The 19339-nt window shown below is 47.1% G+C and overlaps 3 protein-coding genes across 7 annotated transcripts in view; 1 reads left to right on the top strand and 2 right to left on the bottom strand.

Moving 5' to 3' along the window:
* UROS (uroporphyrinogen III synthase) overlaps positions 1 to 5738 on the bottom strand; it is a 34418-nt gene extending 28680 nt beyond the window's left edge. For all 3 annotated transcript variants that reach the window (XR_009522383.1, XM_060033857.1, XM_060033856.1), the window contains exon 1: positions 5523 to 5738. The gene's annotated coding sequence lies outside the window, so the exon portion shown is untranslated. The remainder of the gene's footprint in view (positions 1 to 5522) is intronic.
* A 298-nt stretch (positions 5739 to 6036) lies between these two features.
* BCCIP (BRCA2 and CDKN1A interacting protein) lies at positions 6037 to 18592 on the top strand. The gene is made up of 7 exons (XM_060033855.1): positions 6037 to 6189; positions 9323 to 9397; positions 10501 to 10581; positions 14313 to 14402; positions 15161 to 15348; positions 16820 to 16994; positions 18151 to 18592. The coding sequence occupies exons 1-7, from the start codon at positions 6043 to 6045 to the stop codon at positions 18319 to 18321; spliced, it is 927 nt and encodes a 308-aa protein (XP_059889838.1). The 5' UTR covers positions 6037 to 6042; the 3' UTR covers positions 18322 to 18592.
* The window catches only part of DHX32 (DEAH-box helicase 32 (putative)), a 52180-nt gene continuing 51421 nt past the window's right edge, over positions 18581 to 19339 (bottom strand). For all 3 annotated transcript variants that reach the window (XM_060033852.1, XM_060033850.1, XM_060033853.1), the window contains one exon: positions 18581 to 18918. In XM_060033852.1, coding sequence (XP_059889835.1) covers positions 18747 to 18918 — 172 coding nt within the window. In that variant the 3' untranslated portion in view covers positions 18581 to 18746. The remainder of the gene's footprint in view (positions 18919 to 19339) is intronic.

The following is a 19339-nucleotide window of genomic DNA, read 5'->3' as shown; positions in this document are numbered from 1 at the left end:
TATAGGCAAGTCAGGGAAGAATGCCATGCAATGCACTTGGGGAGCAAATGAGCAAGGCCCTTTGGTATGACTGTCTCCTTGAGGTTCCAGGTGTACCTTGTTTTGCCTTGTCCACTTGTAGAAGCTCCTGAATTTTAGCCACAAGGAGAACTAAGAAAGGACAAGCTGGTCTTCCAGGCCAGAAAGCTGGCTCTCAATTAGGCAGGAGAGGGGCTCTGCCATATTGCTTTCATTTACCCAAGAAACACTGAGTCTCTTCTTTGTGATGCTGGGTACTGGATGCTGGGCAAGGGACAAGTCAGGCTTAGTGCCCACCCTCAAGGAACTCCAAGGCTGGTGGGGGAGGATGGACAACCACAGAACTGTAAGCGAAGTATTGAGAAAGAGACAGTCAAGGTACTTCCTACTGCGAACTGCCAGGATTTGGAAGCAAGGCTTCAAAAGTGCACCTCTGGGTCTGGGGCTCCTCTGATTCCGATTTTGTATTCTGCTGGGGTAGATGATTTAGGGTGAAGTATCCTTATTCTAACCACTTTGTACAGAAGGTCTGTTGGGATTAACAAATAAAGGCGTTCAGCATCAAACTCATGCGGAATACGTTTAAGATGGGTAAAGCCAGCTAAGATGCTTTTCATTTACTAGAGCCTGGAGTATTCTAGGGATCGGGGCAGGCAAGGGGGTTCACAAAAAGTGAACAAACTAACCCCTTCTCAGCAATATGTCACTGTGGCCAATGTACACCTTCACACAGGACTCCTTTAGCTGTTCCCATCAAGAAGTTCAAACACCAGTCATCCAGTCACTTGCTATGAAGAGCAAGCAGTGAAATGGCAAGCCCCTGTACTTGGCCTCTGTGGGGGACCGAATCCAAAATTTATATTTTGAATTCTTTTAACCCCCAGGACCTCAGAATGTGACCTTATTTGGAAATAGGCTATTTGCAGATGCAGTCAAGTTAAAATGAGGTCATTAGGGTGAGCCCTAATCATTTATGACTAGCATCCTTATAAAAAAGGGAAATTTGCACACACAGGGACATACAGGGAAAACGTTAAGTGAAGATGAAGGCAGAGATCGGGGTGACGCATCTACAAGCTGAGGAAAGTCAGAGATGTACCAGTAAACCACCAGCAGCAGGGAGAGGGGCCTGGAACAGACTCCCCCTCACGGCCTCAGAAGGAACCCACCCTTCTGACATCTTGATCTTAGAATTTTAGCCCCTGGAACTGTGAGACAGTACATTTCCTTTTTAAAAAAATATTTAGTGCTTCCCTGGCGGTGCAGTGGTTGAGAGTCCGCCTGCCGATGCAGGGGACACGGGTTCGTGCCCCAGTCTGGGAAGATCCCATGTGCCGCAGAGCGGCTGGGCCCGTGAGCCATGGCCGTTGAGGCTGCGCATCCGGAGCCTGTGCTCCGCAACGGGAGAGGCCACAGCAGTGAGAGGCCCGCATACCGCAAAAAAAAAAAAAAATTTATTTATTTTTGGTTGCGTTGGGTCTTCGTTGCTGTGCACAGGCTTTCTCTAGTTGCGGCGAGTGGGGGGCTACTCTTTGCTGTGGTGTGCGGGCTTCTCATCGCAGTGGCTTCTCTTGTTGCAGAGCACGGGCTCTAGGCACGCGGTCTTCAGTAGTTGCGGCACACAGGCTCAGTAGCTGTGGCTCGCGGGCTCTAGAGCGCAGGCTCAGTAGTTGTGGCGCACGGGCTTAGTTGCACCCTGGCATGTGGGATCTTCCCGGACCAGGGCTGGAACCCGTGTCCCCTGCATTGACAGGCGGATTCTTCACCACTGCGCCACCGGGGAAGCCCAAGACAGTACATTTCTGCTGTTTATGCCATCTAGGTTGTGGTACTCTGATAGGGCAGCTCTGGGAAAAGAATAGTCTCATCCAGATTGAAGCTGCAAGTGTGGTAGAAATACTGCATGGGAAATCCTTTCTCCCTGCACTTCTGTGACCAAGTTGAAAGCTCCCTGCTGTAAGAAACTCCTGTGCTAACTGAAGAATGTCGTTCGCCCTCTGCCTCTACAAGAATGAAGTTACCAGCCACTGCAGTCGCTGACCTTTGACACACCCTGAAAGGAATTCAGGGCAGAGATCAGGAACGAGGCACTCTGAGCTCTGGAAAATCTGGCAGAACAGGCCTTCCAATAGTTAGATATTTTCAGGAGAAAATTTTATGAACCCAATTTCTTGCATCTTCTCATACCTATAAAAGCACTAAAATCACTAACGGAGATGTCAGCTCCTTGTGACTAGCAGCAGCCTTCTACCGATATGTGTGCTTGATTGCATGGACCCCCGTTACCAGAATCATATATTTGCTGACCTCCCCCCTACCTCTTCCGAGCAGCTCCTCCAAGCTATCTGAAAGCCGTCTCCCGGGCTATAGTCTTCAGTAAGCCCCAAATGAAACTGAACTCACAGCTCTCATGTTGCACTGTTTTTTTTTTAAATAAATTTATTTTCTTTTATTTATTTTTGGCTGAGTTGGGTCTTTGTTACTGTGCGCGGGCTTTCTCTAGTTGCAGCAAGAGGGGGCTACTCTTCGTTGTGGTGCGCCAGCTTCTCATTGCGGTGGCTTCTCTTGTTGCGGAGCATGGGCTCTACGCGTGCAGCTTCATGAGTTGTGGTTCACAGGCTCTAGAGCGCAGGCTCAGTAGTTGTGGCACACGGGCTTAGCTGCTCCGTGGCATGTGGGATCTTCCCAGACCAGGGCTCGAACCCATGTCCCCTGCATTGGCAGGTGGATTCTTAACCACTGCGCCACCAGGAAAGCCCCGTTGCACGGTTTTTGTTTTTGTTTTTCAGTCGACACCTGTTACCTGTATTGTAGCAATACGAGGAAGGCAGGAAGAGAAGGAGAGGCAGGGGTATTCTCAAGCTTTTAGACAAGGAGGATTGTATGTGAGCCACTCTGAACTTTGACGAGAGGCCTGGTGGAGTGGAAGAAGCTTGTGCTAGAGGGGCTGAAGCCTGGGTTCTGGTCTATGCTGTTCTCCTCTTGGTCTCAATTCCTGCATCTGTAAAATGGGCTGGGTCCTCTGAACCACTGGCTTTTCTGAGGGACTTTCTTCCCCATAGTAGATGCTCAGTAATATTTGTTTGCACTTTAGATTTACCCAGCGACTTTTGAGCAGGGGGGATGGTCACTTTTCCTTAAAGAGACAGGGAACTGACTTGATTAAGGCCTCTTTGCTGGTAAGAAAGAGCCACACCTCAAACCCACACTTTCTAACCATGTCCTGCTGCTCTGAGATCAGCAATAATAGCAGCCACCCTTTTACCCAGCACACACTCTGTGTGATTTACCAGGCTAAGCATTTTACACGCAAGATCTTAATCTTCATTTAAACCAGCAAGGAAGGTATTATTATTCCTTTTTTACAGAAGAGGAAACCAAAACTCTGAAGGTTGGGTAACAGGCTCAAGGTCACACAACACAGTACGTGGCAGAGGTGAAGTTTCACCTCTTTCCAGGTGAAGTCTGGAGCCCATCCCCATTCTCTCAAGCACTTGCTACCACCTCTCTGCTCTTTTAAGATAAATTCTGAGCTGAAGGTGAAGACTGGGCCAGCAGGTCAGCAATCTAGTCTCTGACTGAGCGAAGTTCCATGGGGTCAGTACCATATTTTCTTGAATGACAAAACTTATTCGCATTTGCTACTCATTCACACTCTGACCATAAGCTCAACACTGGGTACTAATCCGAGGGCACAAAGTAAGGCTTTCCCCCCCTCCTCATATCAAAGCAATACATGCTTATTGTGGAAAATTTGCAAAATACAAAAAAGTATAGTTCCTCAAAAAATTAAAAATAGAATTCCTATACGATCCAACAATTCCACTTCTGAATATATGCCCCCCAAAATTAAAAGCAGGGACTTGAACAGGTATTTGTACACTCACGTTCATAGCAGCATTATTTACAATTACTAAAAGGTGGAAGCAACCCATGTCCATCCATGGATAAATGGATAACAACAACAAAAATACATACAATGGAATATTATTCAGCCTTAAAAAGGAAGGAAATTCTGACACATGCCATGGCAAAGATGAAGCTTGAAGACATTATGCTAAGTGAAACAAGCCAGCCACAAAAGGATAAATACTATATGATCCACTTATACGAAGTCCTAGAATAGGCAAATTCATAGAGAAGGAAAACCACTTTCCAGGGACTGGGGTAGGGGAGATTGCAGAGTTAGTGTTCAATGGGTACAGGATTTTGTTTTGCAAGATGAAAATTCTCTAGAGAGGGATGGTGGTGACGGTTGCACAAAAATGTGAACATACTTAATACCACTGAACTGGACACTTGCTTAAAATGGTAAATTTTATGTTCTGTGTATTTTTACCACAAAAAAGTATAGAAAAACAGGGGAAAAATCACCCATGACATTTCAGTGCAGCTCTATTGGTAAGCTGGCACAGTGTCTTCTGAGTCTTTTTCTAATTTTAGCCTTTTATAGGTCTTTCTTTACAGCTACCTCTCTCGTGCATTATTGGAAGATGTTTTTACATTGTTATAGGACCCAAAGGGGCCATTTTAAGCTATGCCATCATATGTGAAGCCCTGATGTTTACACATATTATATTCCACGTTGTGGCCTGGTAGGCAAGACTGCTAGGAAAGACAGAACTCACAGAACACAATCATGGGGACTCTGGCTCTGAGGACCCTTAAGGTATCCTGCTTCCATTTCCTGCTGCTGAAGGATCATTGAGAGGTTATCACACTTCTGCTTAAAATTCTCCAACATCCAATCTCATAACTTGGGGACAGCTCATTCCATTTTTGCAGTCACACTCAGCCAACCTACTCTCCTCATTTTACAGACAGAAAAAAAAGGAAAGCCATAGACCTCACTCTCAGAAAGCAGATGTCTTCTCTAATTCGTGACTTTCTCTCCAAATAGTATTCTTTACAACAGGCTGCAAACTGGCAGTGCGTGGGGTAAACCTGACCGGTAGATGAATTTTATTTGGCACAAGTTTTACAAATCAAGATTTTTTTGGTAAAAGTCCAGAACTCCAGGTTCTGTTGAAATGTGAGAACTGACCACACTGGGTGGCATTTCCACTCGGCCAAGCTGGCAGCAGCTGCCCGGTACACGCTCTCTACCTTGCCAAAGTCCCCTGCACTCTGTTCTCTCCAAAGAGGCTCAGGTCTAATTTAGAAATCCCCACTGGCCCTGTAGCATACAAGGTTGATCCCTGACTTTAAACTTTCAGATTGAGAAATGCGCTCAGGATCGGTTTCATTCATCACTGACAAGGCTGTGCCACCGACTGTGCTGGGGCACGCCCGCAGGGTCGGGCCTTAACCAGGCGTGAGGGCATCTGCACAGATCCGGCGACCTTCCATTCAAGGCCGACCACTGCCCGCGGCCTACGGCCCAGCACCCAGGCCAGCACTGGCCTCCGGGTTCCGCTCCCGACTCGTCATACACCGGCAGGGCAGCAGGCTGGCCCCTGCGGAACGCCGCGTAGTCGTCGGTACCGCGCGCGGGCGACACCTACCTCGTCTGGCTGGTGAGGCACTCGGCAGGCGCCCAGTCGGGGGCGGAATCGCACGGTTCCCACCAGCAGGCAGTGAGGCTGCGGGAGCTACCAGCCGGGAGGGCGGCACCCTCACCGCGTGGCCGGCGCTGCCATGGCGACGGCCCTCCCCGGGCCCCAAGCACCAGCACTTGCACCAGGGGTCGTGGAGCCCCGGCCTCGCTCAGCTGGAGCTCACGCATGCGCACCGACACCCAGGACCCCCCTGATACCTGGCGGAGATGGGTCGAACCACTGCGCGAAGGGGAGAGAGAACCTTGGAAAGGCTGAGAATGGATGGAAGGAGGAAGAAAAGGCCAAGATAGGACCCCAGATTGACTTGACTCTTAGGTATCAAGGCCGTGGAATCCACCAGGGGCAGTGGGGTTGACGCCGACCCCGCTCCGAGGTTCTTCGTGACCTTCTACCCCCTCCGCTTGTAATGGGTGGGCCCGGAAGGGCGGGCTCATGGAAGTTGCGCAGGCGCAGTGGGGCCGGCAGCATGGCGTCCAGGCCCAAGCGGCGTGCCTTGGATGGCGGGTTTTCGGTTCCGCGCGATGAGGACGAGGATGATGAACTCGAGGATGAGGACGAAGACAACGAAGACAGTGACGAAGAGGAGGATGAAGACGACGAGGTCGTCAATGAGGTGAGAAACACGCGCGACCCCGGTTTGGCTTATGTCTGAGAAAAAACTTTCCAACAACCAAAGCCATGTGAGTGTGTGAGCTGCTTGGAGTAGCGACTTCCCCGTACCTGAGGGTCCTTAAGCAGAAACTGGAGGTGAGAAAAGGTTCTCACTCAGGTTCCACTTCGGTCTTTTACATATTGCAGCCACAGAAAGTTATTTTTATAAGTCCTGTCCCGGCCGGGTGCGTGGGCCCTCCCACCGCCGCAACGGCACCGTCCTCGGTGGCCTTTTTTAGTTCTCAGGCTAAAGCCCCAAATCCTTTTGGGCCGCCGGGGGCCCCGAGTTCATCCTCTGCCCTCCCCACGCAGCTCCCCGCCGGGTTAGCGGTGCCCGCCTCCCTCATGGCGGCCGCCTTCCCGTTTCTCGAAGGCCAGCCTCCTCCTCTCTGCGCGCTGCGTTTTTCCTGCAGTGTTTTCCCTTTCTTGGTCAGATCTCAACTAAGCTGTCTTTTCTGCCCCTCAGACCAAGTCCTGGTGATATGTTCTGCTAGAACTGGCTTCTACCGTAGAGCCTGGCATTAGAGGTAGTTAACACTTGTTGAATGAATAATTAGGATGGAAAGGTCCTGAAGACCCCGGAATGGCTAATAGGTAGCCCTGAACTTAACACCCGCCGGGCAGAGTTGGTAATTTATGCCCCTGATCCTAATCTTTGCCATTTCTCTAAATGTTACCTGAAAACTGGGTTCACCTCTTGGTGGGTGATCGAGCCAGTAAGCACAACCAAGCTGAAGATTAGAAGGAGGAAGGATTTCTTACTTGCAGCAAAAGTAAGGAGAACACCGGGGGTCTTTCCCCAAGCAGTGTCTCCCCCAAACAGCAGCGCTGCTGTTTTAAGCTAAGGGTACGTGCATATTCATGAGGGGGCTTGAGCAGAGGCGAATTCAGCATAAAATTGGGGCAAAGGTCAACGGAGTCCAAGCTTTAGCTGACTGAAGTCTGGAGGATCAGCATCATTGTTCGGTCCTCCACCTGGGTGGGGGCCTTAGTTCCTGCAGAACTCAGGTATTACGGATATCATTTGAGGAGGAGCTAGGACTCTCTTATGTCAAGAAAGCCATTCCTGGTTCTTTTTCTCAGGGACCCTCTAACGTATCTGCTTACATAAATGGTTGCCAAATTCACCAGCTGCTCAAATCCAAAACCCGAAAGTTAACTGTAATTCCTTCCTTTTCCTCATCCCGCATCAGTAAATTCTGTTGGCTTTATCTTCAGTATCCAGACGTTTCTCATCAGTGATTCTGCAACGGGCAAAGTCCACCCTTCCACCATCTCTTGCCTGGACTTCTGTAGTAACTTTTAACTGGCATGCCTTTTCCCGTTCTTGTTCCCCTACAATCTCTCCTCCACCCACAGCAGAAAGATCTTTTAAAAATGTAGGTCTACGGACTTCCCTGGCTGTGCAGTGGTTAAGATTCCTCGCGCTTCCATTGCAGGGGGCATGGGTTTGATCCCTGGTCTGGGAACTAAGATCCTGCGTGCCGCACTGCGCGGCCAAAAAGAAAAAATGTAGATCTGTTCTCACTTCCCTGCTCTGACCGCTCCAATGGCTTCTCATTTCATTTGTATGAAAATCCAAAGTCCTCATGGTTATTGGACAGAGAGACAGCTAATATGGTGGGATCAGAATAAGGAAGAGGGTGATGGGGGAATAAAGTCAGAGATAAACATGAGCAGGGCAAGCATGGGTGCAGGATTAGTGCTGTGATTGTGGTGTGGTATATAATATATTTTCCGTGGAACAGAGCTTTCCCTTACAAAGCAGCTCTTTACTTTGGCCCCTTGCCTTAAATGCGGTCTCACTGTTTTTTATTTAGATCTTTAACTGGCTTTTGCTAACTTCGGGTTATAGAACTCAGCGCTTCTTGCGTTAACATGGATAATCTATATCAGTTTGCCAGTGGTTGGAAATTTGTGTAGTAACCATCACTGATGATAGTGTAAGAAAATAGGCACTTACATATACTGCTGGTGGGACTATAAATTGATGCACCCTTTTTGGAGGGCCATTTGACAACATCAGAACTTTAAAATGTGTATAAATCCTCTGATTCAGTAATTCTGCTTGTGAGAATTTACCCTCCAGCAATAATAGTAATACTAATAATACATGATTTAGGATCCTCAAGGACTGATCTTATTTAGCACTTAAAAGCCTTTAAGTTTTTTTTTTTTGGAGTGAAGTAATCCTTACATTTATTTATGGAATATTTCAGTGGCATTGCGTCTTAGAGTCTGTTATTGTTGTTTTACAGAGATAGATCAGGGAGCCTCCCTACACACACCTTTCAGTTACTTGTACTCACCATATTTCCTCCTGCCTCAGGGCCTTCGTCTGTGCTGTGCCAGGAATTCTCTTTACTGGTCCTAGGTTCCCAGCTCAAGTGTCTCTTTTCTAAGGGGAGCCTTGCCTGAATTTCCAACCTCCTATTTCTTAAGCTGTTATAGCACCATTCACCTGTGTTTTGTAGCATGCATAGTTGTAAGCCTATATTTATTTCCATGACTATTTCCTTAATGTCGGTATTCCCACCTAAACCATAAGCTCCAGCAGGGCATGATCGTTCATGTCTACTTTGCTCACCTTTTCATCTTGAGTGCCTGGCACTGTGCTTGGTACAGAAGGGTTACTCAGTAAATTCTTGCCCAGTGAATGAAGCGTGGCCTCAAATCCATGGGCTGAATCAAGCTCTAGGCAATGCCAAGGACTTTTGAAGTGATTTTGTTCTTTGCTCACTCTTCCTGCAGTCAGGTAAATAATAATTTCTCATTTGCTTTATCCAGAACAGACTTTCTCAACATCAAAACTAGGTCACTCTGAATGCGTTGTTCTTCTCAGGCTTTTCTTTCAAATGAGGAGATGGTGTGAAGGTGCTTTGTCATCTGTGCAGATGGCAGTCTTGGCAATGTTTGCTTATTTTGAAGCCTAGGCAGTTATAGTTCTTTCGGTAACATTTTCTTCTTCTTGTCCTTTTTCTGGCATGTTCCATAGATGGAGATAGAGCCAAAAAGAATGAGGTGGGGAGGGAACATAATGCCTGAATTATCTTAGTGAGTTGTGTATGCTGACCTATTTTGTGTGTCATTTACAGGAAGTGAATATTGAATTCGAAGCTTATTCTATCTCAGATAACGATTACGACGGAATTAAGAAATTACTGCAGCAGGTATTGTCTTTTATTCATTACACACGGATTTGCTCTTCTAAGAAATTCCAGGCCATTCGATATAAGTTCTGTCAGATTTCATTTTTTCTGTTTTAGAATTCCCATTCCTACCCTCTCCACTTTGCCTGGAAGGAAGAATTGTTTTCTTTTCCAGGGCTAACTCCCCTATTTGTGCCTCTGCTCCCAGACCCCTTCCTTTGATTAAAATATTTAAGTATTCTGTGTTCTAAAGTACTCTCCCTTTCATATTTTAATTACTTGAGCTATTCTGTTTTTCTCTAATTCATTTCTAAGCTTTGTGGGGTTAAAGGAATTCTCACATAATGGCCCTGTCACTGATTCCACCATCTGGTGCCACAAGCAGCAGGCTTGCTGCTTCTCCGTATTCCTTTACCCCACATAAGATGGCTTTGGTTCGCCACCCTTCAGAGCCTCCGGTGTCCAGTCCACCCTCCTCCCCTCTCTTCTCCTCCCTGTCCGCTCCTCTCCCCAAGACCCCCTGTATTACCACCGGCTCTGCCTCGTCTCAAATTTCTGTTCCTTGACTGCTTTGATTTGCTCTGGCTTTTCTTTCCTCTTGGGATTGCTTTTCTGGGTCATCTTCCTGGTCAAATCATTGAAATTTCATTATTTTTATTTGAATATGGAAATTAGAAGTTTTATTAGAAATCATACTTTGGTTTTTTTTTTTTAGGTTTTTTTTTAATAGATTTATTTATTTATTTACTTTTGGCTATGTTGGGTCTTCGTTGCTGCGTGCAGGCTTTCTCTAGTTGCGGCGAGTGGGGGCTACTCTTCATTGCAGTGCGCGGGCTTCTCATTGCGGTGGCTTCTCGTTGAGGAGAGCGGGCTCTAGGTGTGCAGGCTTCAGTAGTTGTGGATCTCGAGCTCAGTAGTTGTTGCACACGGGCTCAGTAGTTGTGGCTCACAGGCTCAGTAGTTGTGGCGCACAGGCTTAGCTGCTCCGTGGCATGTGGGATCTTCCCGGACCAGGGCTCGAACCCATGTCCCCTGCATTGGCAGGTGGATTCGTAACCACTCTGCCACCAGGGAAGTCCCATACTTTGGTTTTAATTTAAAATATATTTTTTTTCTCCTCTTAGCTTTTCCTAAAAGCTCCTGTGAACACTGCAGAACTAACAGATCTCTTAATTCAACAGAACCATATCGGGAGTGTGATTAAGGTAAGCAGGACAGTTGTGTTTATTCTGATTAAATTAGTTCTTTATCCTAAGTTCCTCCTGTTTTATAGCAAGTAGGCCAGAAACTCAAATTGGAAAGTATTACTGGTTAGAAGGCCATCTCAGCAATTCAGGGTTATTAAATGCAGTGATCTAGGTTGTGGCAGTGGATAGGGAGAGAAGTGGGCTGATTCAGAAGATATTGGGGAGGTGAAATACGACGGGGCTTAATGAATGGTTGGGTCTGAGAGTGAGTGCAAAAGGAGTTGAGGATGATACCCTAGTGTCTGGCTGGAGAACCAAGGTAGCAAGCATGGAAGAGGATCAGGTTAAGAGGGGAACACGAGCTTGGATTTGTACATTTTGCGTTTGATTTGCCTGTGATACATGCAAGTGAGATGTTGCGCAGCAGCTGGAGACTGGGGCGTTTTCAGCACATAAATGGTCACTGAAGTTGTGGGAGTAGTTGAAGTTGTCCAGGGAGGGCAGGGACAGAGTCTGGTCATAACAGCGTTAGTTGGGGGGGATGAGCTAAGTGGCAGAACCTGCCAAGGAGACTCAGGAGTGACAGGAGAGGAAAAAGGGGGAAAGCCTTGAGTGGTGTCATGCAAAGCAGGGGGTGGCACTTGGAGGAGGAGGGTGCAGGCCTGGGACGAATCCCGCCTCTGCGTGTACTCTCCGCTGGCTCTACGTTTCTTCTGCTGCCTGACAGACTGCCCTGCAGCTTCGAGTCGGGACAGCAACAGTACTCTGGCCCATGACTCTGCACTTTGGACAGAGCTCAGTGAGGACAGCTCGTATTCGCTCCGGGAACATTAGCTGCAGAGGCTCAGCGCGGGGCTGGCGGATTTCCTTGCAAGATGGTTCACTCCTGTGTCTCTGTTGGGAGCCCAGCTGGAACCATGGGCCTCAGTCTCTGTAGTGTGGGCCTCCCTACCCAAGAGAGCCAGGCAGAAGTGCAGAGCATCTTATGTTACCGGGTGATTTCCACCATTCATTTGATCAGCAGACGTGATGGCCTGTGCAGATCCAAGGGGAGGGCACGTGGATCGCCCCCCTCAGTGGGAGGAGTGTCTAGGTCACTTTGTCAGAAGAGAATGTGGGACAGAAAAAATAGCTTCAGCCTTCTGTGGAAAATGCAGTCTGCACGGTGACCTTCATCTTTCTCCACGGGCATCTCTGATGATGAGGATGAGGATGGTGCCTGCTTCGTAGGTGTGGGGGGGTGGTGAACGAGAGAAGATGCTTAGAACAGCATCTGGTGCACGGCTTGTACTCTGTATGCGTAACTGTCCCCGTTGAAGTCTTTTTTTCTATTCCCAGCACCTATCGTCTAGCTTATTGTAAAAAAGCAAAATAACTCCACCTCGGTCTAAGGTTCCATCCACTCAAACGACCTCACCTTCAGCCATCTCACTTGGTTTTCAAAGCCAAAATTCTTGAAAGATATTTTGCATTTGATTTCCACCTCCTCTCCTAAACACCTTAATCTGGCTTTTACCCCCAACACTCTCCCGATGTCCTGAAACTGATGGGATCACCAACATCTTCATTACTAAATACAACAGACGCTTTTCAGACCTGCTGCCAACATTCAGAACCTGTAGCACACAACGTCAGGAAGATGAGAGGGTGACACCTCGGTAGCGCGGTGGGGAGAAGCAGCTGCCTGCTCTGTGACCAGACACACGTGAGCTCTAGCTGATTAGTGTCCCGAGACCTGATGCATACCGATGAGAAGCAGTTGCTTTTATTTTTGAAAAAGCTTATTCTCTAGTCGGGGGATTCAGCCTTTCATCGGATAATTACACAAATAAGTCTAAATTACAATTATGGCTTCCTTGGCTTCCACAGAGACACCTGCGGTGTCCCAGGGACCCAGGCTTCTTGTTCCTAGGACAGGGACTGCCAGAGCCTTCTCTGGAGGCTTTGGATCTGGGGGGATTTGGACTCTTCTAGAGAAGGCGATTCCGAGGGAAGGGGAGGTGGGCTGGGGACTGCGTGTGCGTGGCTGGCGCGAGGCTGGAGTCTCAGGGCCCGGGTGTCGTGCAGCGGGTTGCTCAGAACTCGGCTGCCACGAAGAATTGTGTTGAGTGAAGAGGCCCGGGAGAGGGAAGGAGTGGGCTGGGAGGGGCAGGCCTCGGGCCAGGCCGGGGCGGGGCGGCGGGTGGTGGTGGGGGAGACGGGGGCGGGGCCCGCGCCACGGAGCAGCGGCGGCCGGCGGGGCGCGCCTGGCAGCCTGTCCAGGGGGAGGAAGGCCGAGTGGGTTCCGGGGTGCTCGTTGCTTTTCATCGACGGGGGGTTTGGGAGTCTCAGGGCTTCACACTGGGGGGCCTTCTTCCTGCCCCGGCTTTCCGTCCGTCAGCACCACGCAAGTTTTGCCACGGTGGCTGGGGGTCCTCTGACGTGCACGGAGGCTGCCGTGCTGCTCTCGGAGGATCAGGGCGGGTCCACGCAGTACGTTCTTCTGCGCTCCTCTCCCCTCTCCTCCAAGAGCCGACGTGCCCTTGGTCCTCTCGCCGGGACTGCGTCAGTCTCTCCTGAGCTGCCTCGGCGCCCTGATGCGTTGCTGAGCTCGAGGCCTCTCTCCCGCGTCTGGCAGCCGCTCTGGCGGTGACCCAGGCCTTCGGGGCCTCGCCGCAGCCGCCCCCCCTTCGTGTTCCCGCACCGCCAGCTTCAGTGGAAGTGTTCTGCTGTGAAGCCTGGTTGCCCCTTCGCCTGAGGCCCCCTCCGTGGCACCGTCAGCTTGGATCCGGGAGCCGCGTTCTCCCTCGCCGGCCTCCGGGGAGCCCAGGCCCCTCGCGCAGCTCTGTCTGCTTCGATTTCCCCCCCACGGGCAGGCTCCGCTCCGCTCTCTGTTCCTGCCCTGAGGCCCCGGCCACCGGGGGGCGCTCTGGCGCTGCCGACCGCACCTGGCTGAGCCCGTGGTGCTGGTGCCGCTTCGCACAGAACAAGTTCAGGGACAGACGGGCTGTCCTGGGTCCCTGCTGTCCTTCGGTGGAAGAGCAGCAGCCTCATTTTATTTCATTCATTCAGCGCTTGTTCCCCAAGGACTTAGTCTGGCCTGGCTCTGTGCTGGGGGCCGGGGATGCTGCCAGAGGAGTTTACAGCTGGGACGAGCAAACAACCAACAGGTAAAAGAAAATGTGGACTATGTGTTGAGTCGAGTACAGCTGAGCCAGGAAGTTCAAGGTGGAGTCAAGCATCTCACTCTTAGTTCTGTTTTCTCGATTCCTCATTTCCTCTCTTGCCCTCATTTTCTTCTCTCCTACCCGTGCACACGGAGGCATTGCTCCCCTTCCCCAGTGGTGGGGACCGGCCGGTGGTCAGGAAGCATGCGTTTTAGGTGAGACAGTGTGGTGGACACACAGAGAAACAAGGCTGGGCTGGCTCCAGCCAGACCGCTTAGAAAACAGACTAAAATGGTTTCCTTCATGAGGTCTTATCTGTTCTGGATTTATAAGACATTGAGGAAAATGTCTTAAGAGTCTAGTAAAAAGAAATTTAGAGCAGAAGATCATCCAGAATGTAAGAAGAGGACAGAATCAAGGGAGGTAAAGTGATGTGAACAAGACCACACAATTTTAGCCCACGGTGCTTTTCTGAGGTGATGACAGTAAAACAAAGTTATTGTTTGAAAAGTGGAAAGATAAACGAGGCCTGGATTCCAAGACTTGGTGTTGCACTTCTTTCCAACCAAATATAAAGTTAATTTTTTTTTCTTTTTAAAATAGCAAACGGATGTTTCAGAAGACAGCGATGACGATGTGGATGAAGATGGGATTTTTGGCTTCATAAGCCTTTTAAATTTAACTGAAAGGAAGGTGGGTTTCCCTGACTGGCATCAGAATAGTTATTCCTTAGGCCAAACCCTCAGGAGTTAATTTTATTTAATGCATGATAAAAGTATCTTTTATATCAGACCATGATATTAACTATAAATATGTGTGCTCTTGTGAAATCTTATTGTAATCCTTTTTTCAGTATGAAGGTGTTTTTGTTTTCCTTTGAATACTCTGTACCCAGTTAAAGTCATTTACTGCCTGTGGTATAGAGAATCGTCACCTGGCTTTTCAGGAATGGGTGTCCTGATGTTGGTGTTGACACAGGAGGTGTTTTGCTGTCTCTGCAGCTGTTTTGATTTCTGAAGTTGAGGACACTTACTGACATTTATCTGTATTTTCATTCGTTACTTTTTATTGACTCATTGATGAGTTCTAATAAACAACCAGCAGCTTCCCCTCCTTAGAATAAGATGCAGGCTATACTTTATCGTAATTTTTAATTGAACTTTTCCAGTTACTTCCATTTGTCTTTATGAGATGGATTAGAATTTCCATCCCAGCATGTCTGAGTGTTAGTGTAACCTTCTCTGACCCTTGATTATGGGATGGTAAATAACCAGGTGTAGTTACTTTAGAGAAATACTTACGCAATCAACACTGACGACATACAAGGTTTTAAAGGTGTTGGCAGAAAACTGCCCTTACCTGTAAGATAAAAAGTGATAGCTCTCACTTTGGAGTTTTCTCCTGTAAGTGATGGCCTGTAACAAAAAGTGAGCCTTCTCTTTGCTTTCTAGGGTACCCCGTTTGCTGAACAAATTAAAGAGTTTATTTTACGCCTCTGCGAGAAGAACTGTGAAAAGAGTATGGTTGAACAGCTGGACAAGCTTTTCAATGACGCCACCAGGCCTGTGGGCTTTCTGCTGAGTGAAAGATTCATTAACATTCCTGCACAGATAGCGCTGCCCATGCACCAGCAGCTTCAGTAAGACACTTTGGAAGATGCCTCTGAACGGTAGTTCTTTCCCCAATGTGGGAAATGTGCTCTCCCCACAGTGAGAAATGTGCTTCAAATGGCATGTTTTGGTATAGAAAGAGTTCTGCCCTTGGTTTAAGCATGAGTGGTGAGAGTGCCTGTGAGATGCATGCATTACTAATAATTGGCTTTTTAAAAGAGTTTTAATTACTTAGGAATATTGTGAGAGTAGGCTTAATAATCTTAGAGATTTAAATGGTATAAAAATTGTTGAGTTTCATATAGACTTTTTACCTCCATTTGACTAAAGCTTTTAACCCTCTTCACAGATAGATTTCTGTAACACAAATAAAATGTTGAATAATTACAACAATAACAAACAGTACAACTCCTAAATTCCACTGGGATATTTTATGACTAATGCAACCATGGTCCTGATACTGCATCTCTGGCTTCTCAGGGTTGGTTATTTTGTTTTTTAATTCAGGAGTTTTAAATTTACAAGAATATTTTAAATGTAAGAAGGGCTAAGAATTGGCATCGCCTGTGCTTTGAAATAGAGGAGGATAAAATTACAGGCAGGCCTCCAGGCTTTACGGAATATTATTTCTCAGAGGTCACGGCACTTCTTTGTGATCTCCCTGGAAATAGTTGGCGCGAATGTAACTACAGTCTGAAGGCCTTTCGGTTTCCCATTTTTCCTTCAGAGACGCATCGCTTTTTAGTTTTACTCTCATACCCTCAGCTGATACTCACATTGTACTTCTGGGGCCTAAGCGTGTTTTGTTTTGCGTTGTCTTTTTTCTGATCAGCTGGAGCTCATGTCTGTTTGGTTTCAGGAGAGCGTGATCTGCTTTCTCCTGATCCTCTATTGAAGAAAGCTGCAGAGGGTTGTTCTGAGTTTCTTTACATTTTTGTTTAGTTAGATGCACAGGGTTATTGTATGATTTAAAGAAAGGAAGAAAAGAATTAAAGGCTTCATTGCTATCTCATTGACTGTGGTAGTTTGGGGCATCTGTCTGGCCATTCCTGCAGGAGGTCAGAAATGAGTCCCAGACGTGGTGATTGGAGATTGTAGTGGTCACATGCTGTAATGGCATTGGTCATGGCCATGTGCCTTTGTGTGCTTCAGTTAAATGTTTGTTGTTTTAGAAAATCCAGATTCTTAGGTATTTTTAACAGAGCAGTGACGTGTGAACTTGAGATTCCTGTTAGTTGCTGTGTATCCACAGCTCAGAGCATAATCTGAGAGTCATCGTACCATTTATTATAAAAGGTGCTGCCACAATCAATTGAATGTGCACCTGGCTACATAAAGAAAACCCACTGCTTTAGAAGCATCCAGATCTAATGTCTGTCCATTAAGCCTGCGTCCCAGCAGAGCCCAGAGGAGAGGCCTCACCAGTTTTCTCTGTGCTCTGGCTTGTTGATGGGTCTCGCCTCACCCATCAGCCAAGCCTTGTGTGTGTGTGCCTCGCAGGAAAGAACTAGCAGAGGCGCACAAAACTAACAAGCCATGTGGGAAGTGTTCCTTCTACCTTCTGATTAGCAAGACGTTCGTGGAAGCAGGAAAAAGCAATTCCAAAAAGACACTGAGCAGCCAAAAGAGAGAGGAGTTAATGTTTGCAAATGCAGAAGAAGAATTTTTCTATGAGGTAAGCCCATCGTGTTCCATCTCTTTGTTTAGATGTAAATAAGGATTTTCTTGATGATAATCAGGATTTATTGCTCTCCCATTTTATGTCAAAGTCCTTCTGTTTTTAAACTTCTGCATCTACAGCAGCTAGGAGCTAGTACACAGTCAGAGTGGGGAGGAGGTGATTACCATGCTGACGACATGCTTACCGTGAGATCTTTATTCTCAAACCGCTCTGGGAGGCGAACATCAGCCTGTGTGCACAGATGGGGGACGTTGAGTCCAAGGGAGCTTGGAGCCACTATCTGGTCGGTGTGGAGGACGGGGTGGACCCTGCTCTCCCGGTGCTGGCTCATGTGCCGCCCTGTGCCCTTAGTCCTGGAGGCCACCCCATTGGTGGGATTTCTAGCACTTTCTCCCTGTAAAAGCCTGTGCTGTGACGGACAACCAGATACCAGAGCATGTTACTTTCTTAAGCTGTCTTCCTCTCAAAAATGTTAAATACATCTCTGAGGAGGACATATTTTCCTGGATTGGATGATATCACTTATTTTAAGGTGTCCACTAAAGACTAAAGCACTATACATTCAGCTCTGCCCTTGTTTTTCAGGAAGTAAATAAGTGAAAATTAAATTTTTAAAAATGTGTGCCTCAGCACTGCAGGCAGACCATGTCAGGGACGTGTGTAACGGTGTTTTAAGATGGGCTGGTTACGCGGACCTGCCTGTCTTCACACAACAGCTTTATGCTGAGGAAGCAGCTGGGACAGTGGGTAAGACCAGCATTTAAAGATGATTCTTCTCATTAACTGTCAAATTTTATGAGTCTTAATTTCACTTGTGCATCATGAGATTATTTTGAGAATCAAACGAGATCATGAATATGAGCGACTTAAGAACTGTAAACAGTAGTAGTGTTAGTATTACTTAGCTGCTTGTTCCCCTCTTAGAAATGGAACACTTCTATCCATACTCCTCATGTAAGTTAGAAATCTATTTGGTGAGTGTTTCATAACGTCTGCCTGACTGTCCCATTTGAGCTTCCTTGATTCTGTGTTTTGCTTCCTTTAGCTGTCAGTCTTATTACATATGCCAAACGTAGTATTTTTTGTTATCAATTAAGTGAGTTTTGCCTTTAGCTTGTCTGAACTTTAAATTTATGGTTCTTTGGTTTAGAAGGCAATCCTGAAGTTCAACTACTCAGTGCAGGAGGAGAGCGACACGTGTCTGGGAGGCCGATGGTCCTTTGATGATGTACCAATGAAGCCCCTGCGAACTGTGATGTTTATTCCAAGCGACAAAATGAATGAAATCATGGATAAACTGAAGGAACATCTATCTGTCTAACCCATTTCCCATGGACAGTGGTGGGCTTGTTTTTGTAAAAATTACCAGAAGACTTAGTGGAGATTTACTGAAAAACTCATGACTTTATTCAGATTAAGGTCCTCTACAAAAAGTAGGGTTCTGTCACCCGTGTCTGTGACACATTTACAAAATATTTTTGCTTTTTAAGATTTTGGTCAGATTAAGAATGGTTGATTAAAAACTTTTCCAATAAGAAGAAAAACATGGAGTAGTAATTCAATAAAAACTTCTATTTTTAGTTGTTAAATAATATGCAAAAAGTTTTATTCTTTTCAAGACTATCCTTTGCAGGGTATGACATCCATCTTCACGTCATGTCTGCACGTCACTCCAGTGGACCAGCTGTTGGGCTGCCTTTGGGATATTTATTGCACATCAGGTTTTGTGTAGAAGGTTCTTGAGAGTCACTGTATAGTGCATCTTTGTTCAGTAGTTTCAGGGCACTTCTCACACATTTTCTGTTCCTTTTTCATTGTTGAAATGGGTGATAGGTGATCCATCACTTGCTGTAGAATATCCTTACTTTCACTAGGAGGCAGATTACTGAAATAGTATTGTGGTGCCAATTGCATAAATCTGTTTAAAACAAAAAATTATTATTATTATTTTTGGTGAGAGGTACCAAACATGAGTGGGCGCTTCCCAGGCCTGGAGAATCTGCTTGTAGAGTTTTGATTAGTGTGAACTTCTCAGTGGCTTGGTCTGCCTTTGTAGAATGAATACTTTCTGTGGTTTACTTGGGAACAATCCAATTGCATTTCTAGGGTAAGTTGGGTCCTCTAGGGTCATGCCACACAGCGGAAGTGACACCCCCACTCTCATCACCGGGGGGAACGGGTACTTCCCCCAAGGCCCAGCACAGTTTTGCGACAGGTCAGATCAGATGCTTGGGAGAACTCTGGGTGCACAAGAGGGAGTATCTGCATCTCATACTAATACCATACCATGTCCATTTGCTGAAGCTGGACACACCTGTAGTTACTCCTGGTTCCTGCCT

This window comes from Delphinus delphis, chromosome 16 (assembly GCF_949987515.2).
Source record: "Delphinus delphis chromosome 16, mDelDel1.2, whole genome shotgun sequence".
Lineage (NCBI taxonomy): Eukaryota > Metazoa > Chordata > Mammalia > Artiodactyla > Delphinidae > Delphinus > Delphinus delphis.
Note: the sequence above shows the minus strand (reverse complement) of the source record. Positions and strands in the feature narration are given on the sequence as shown.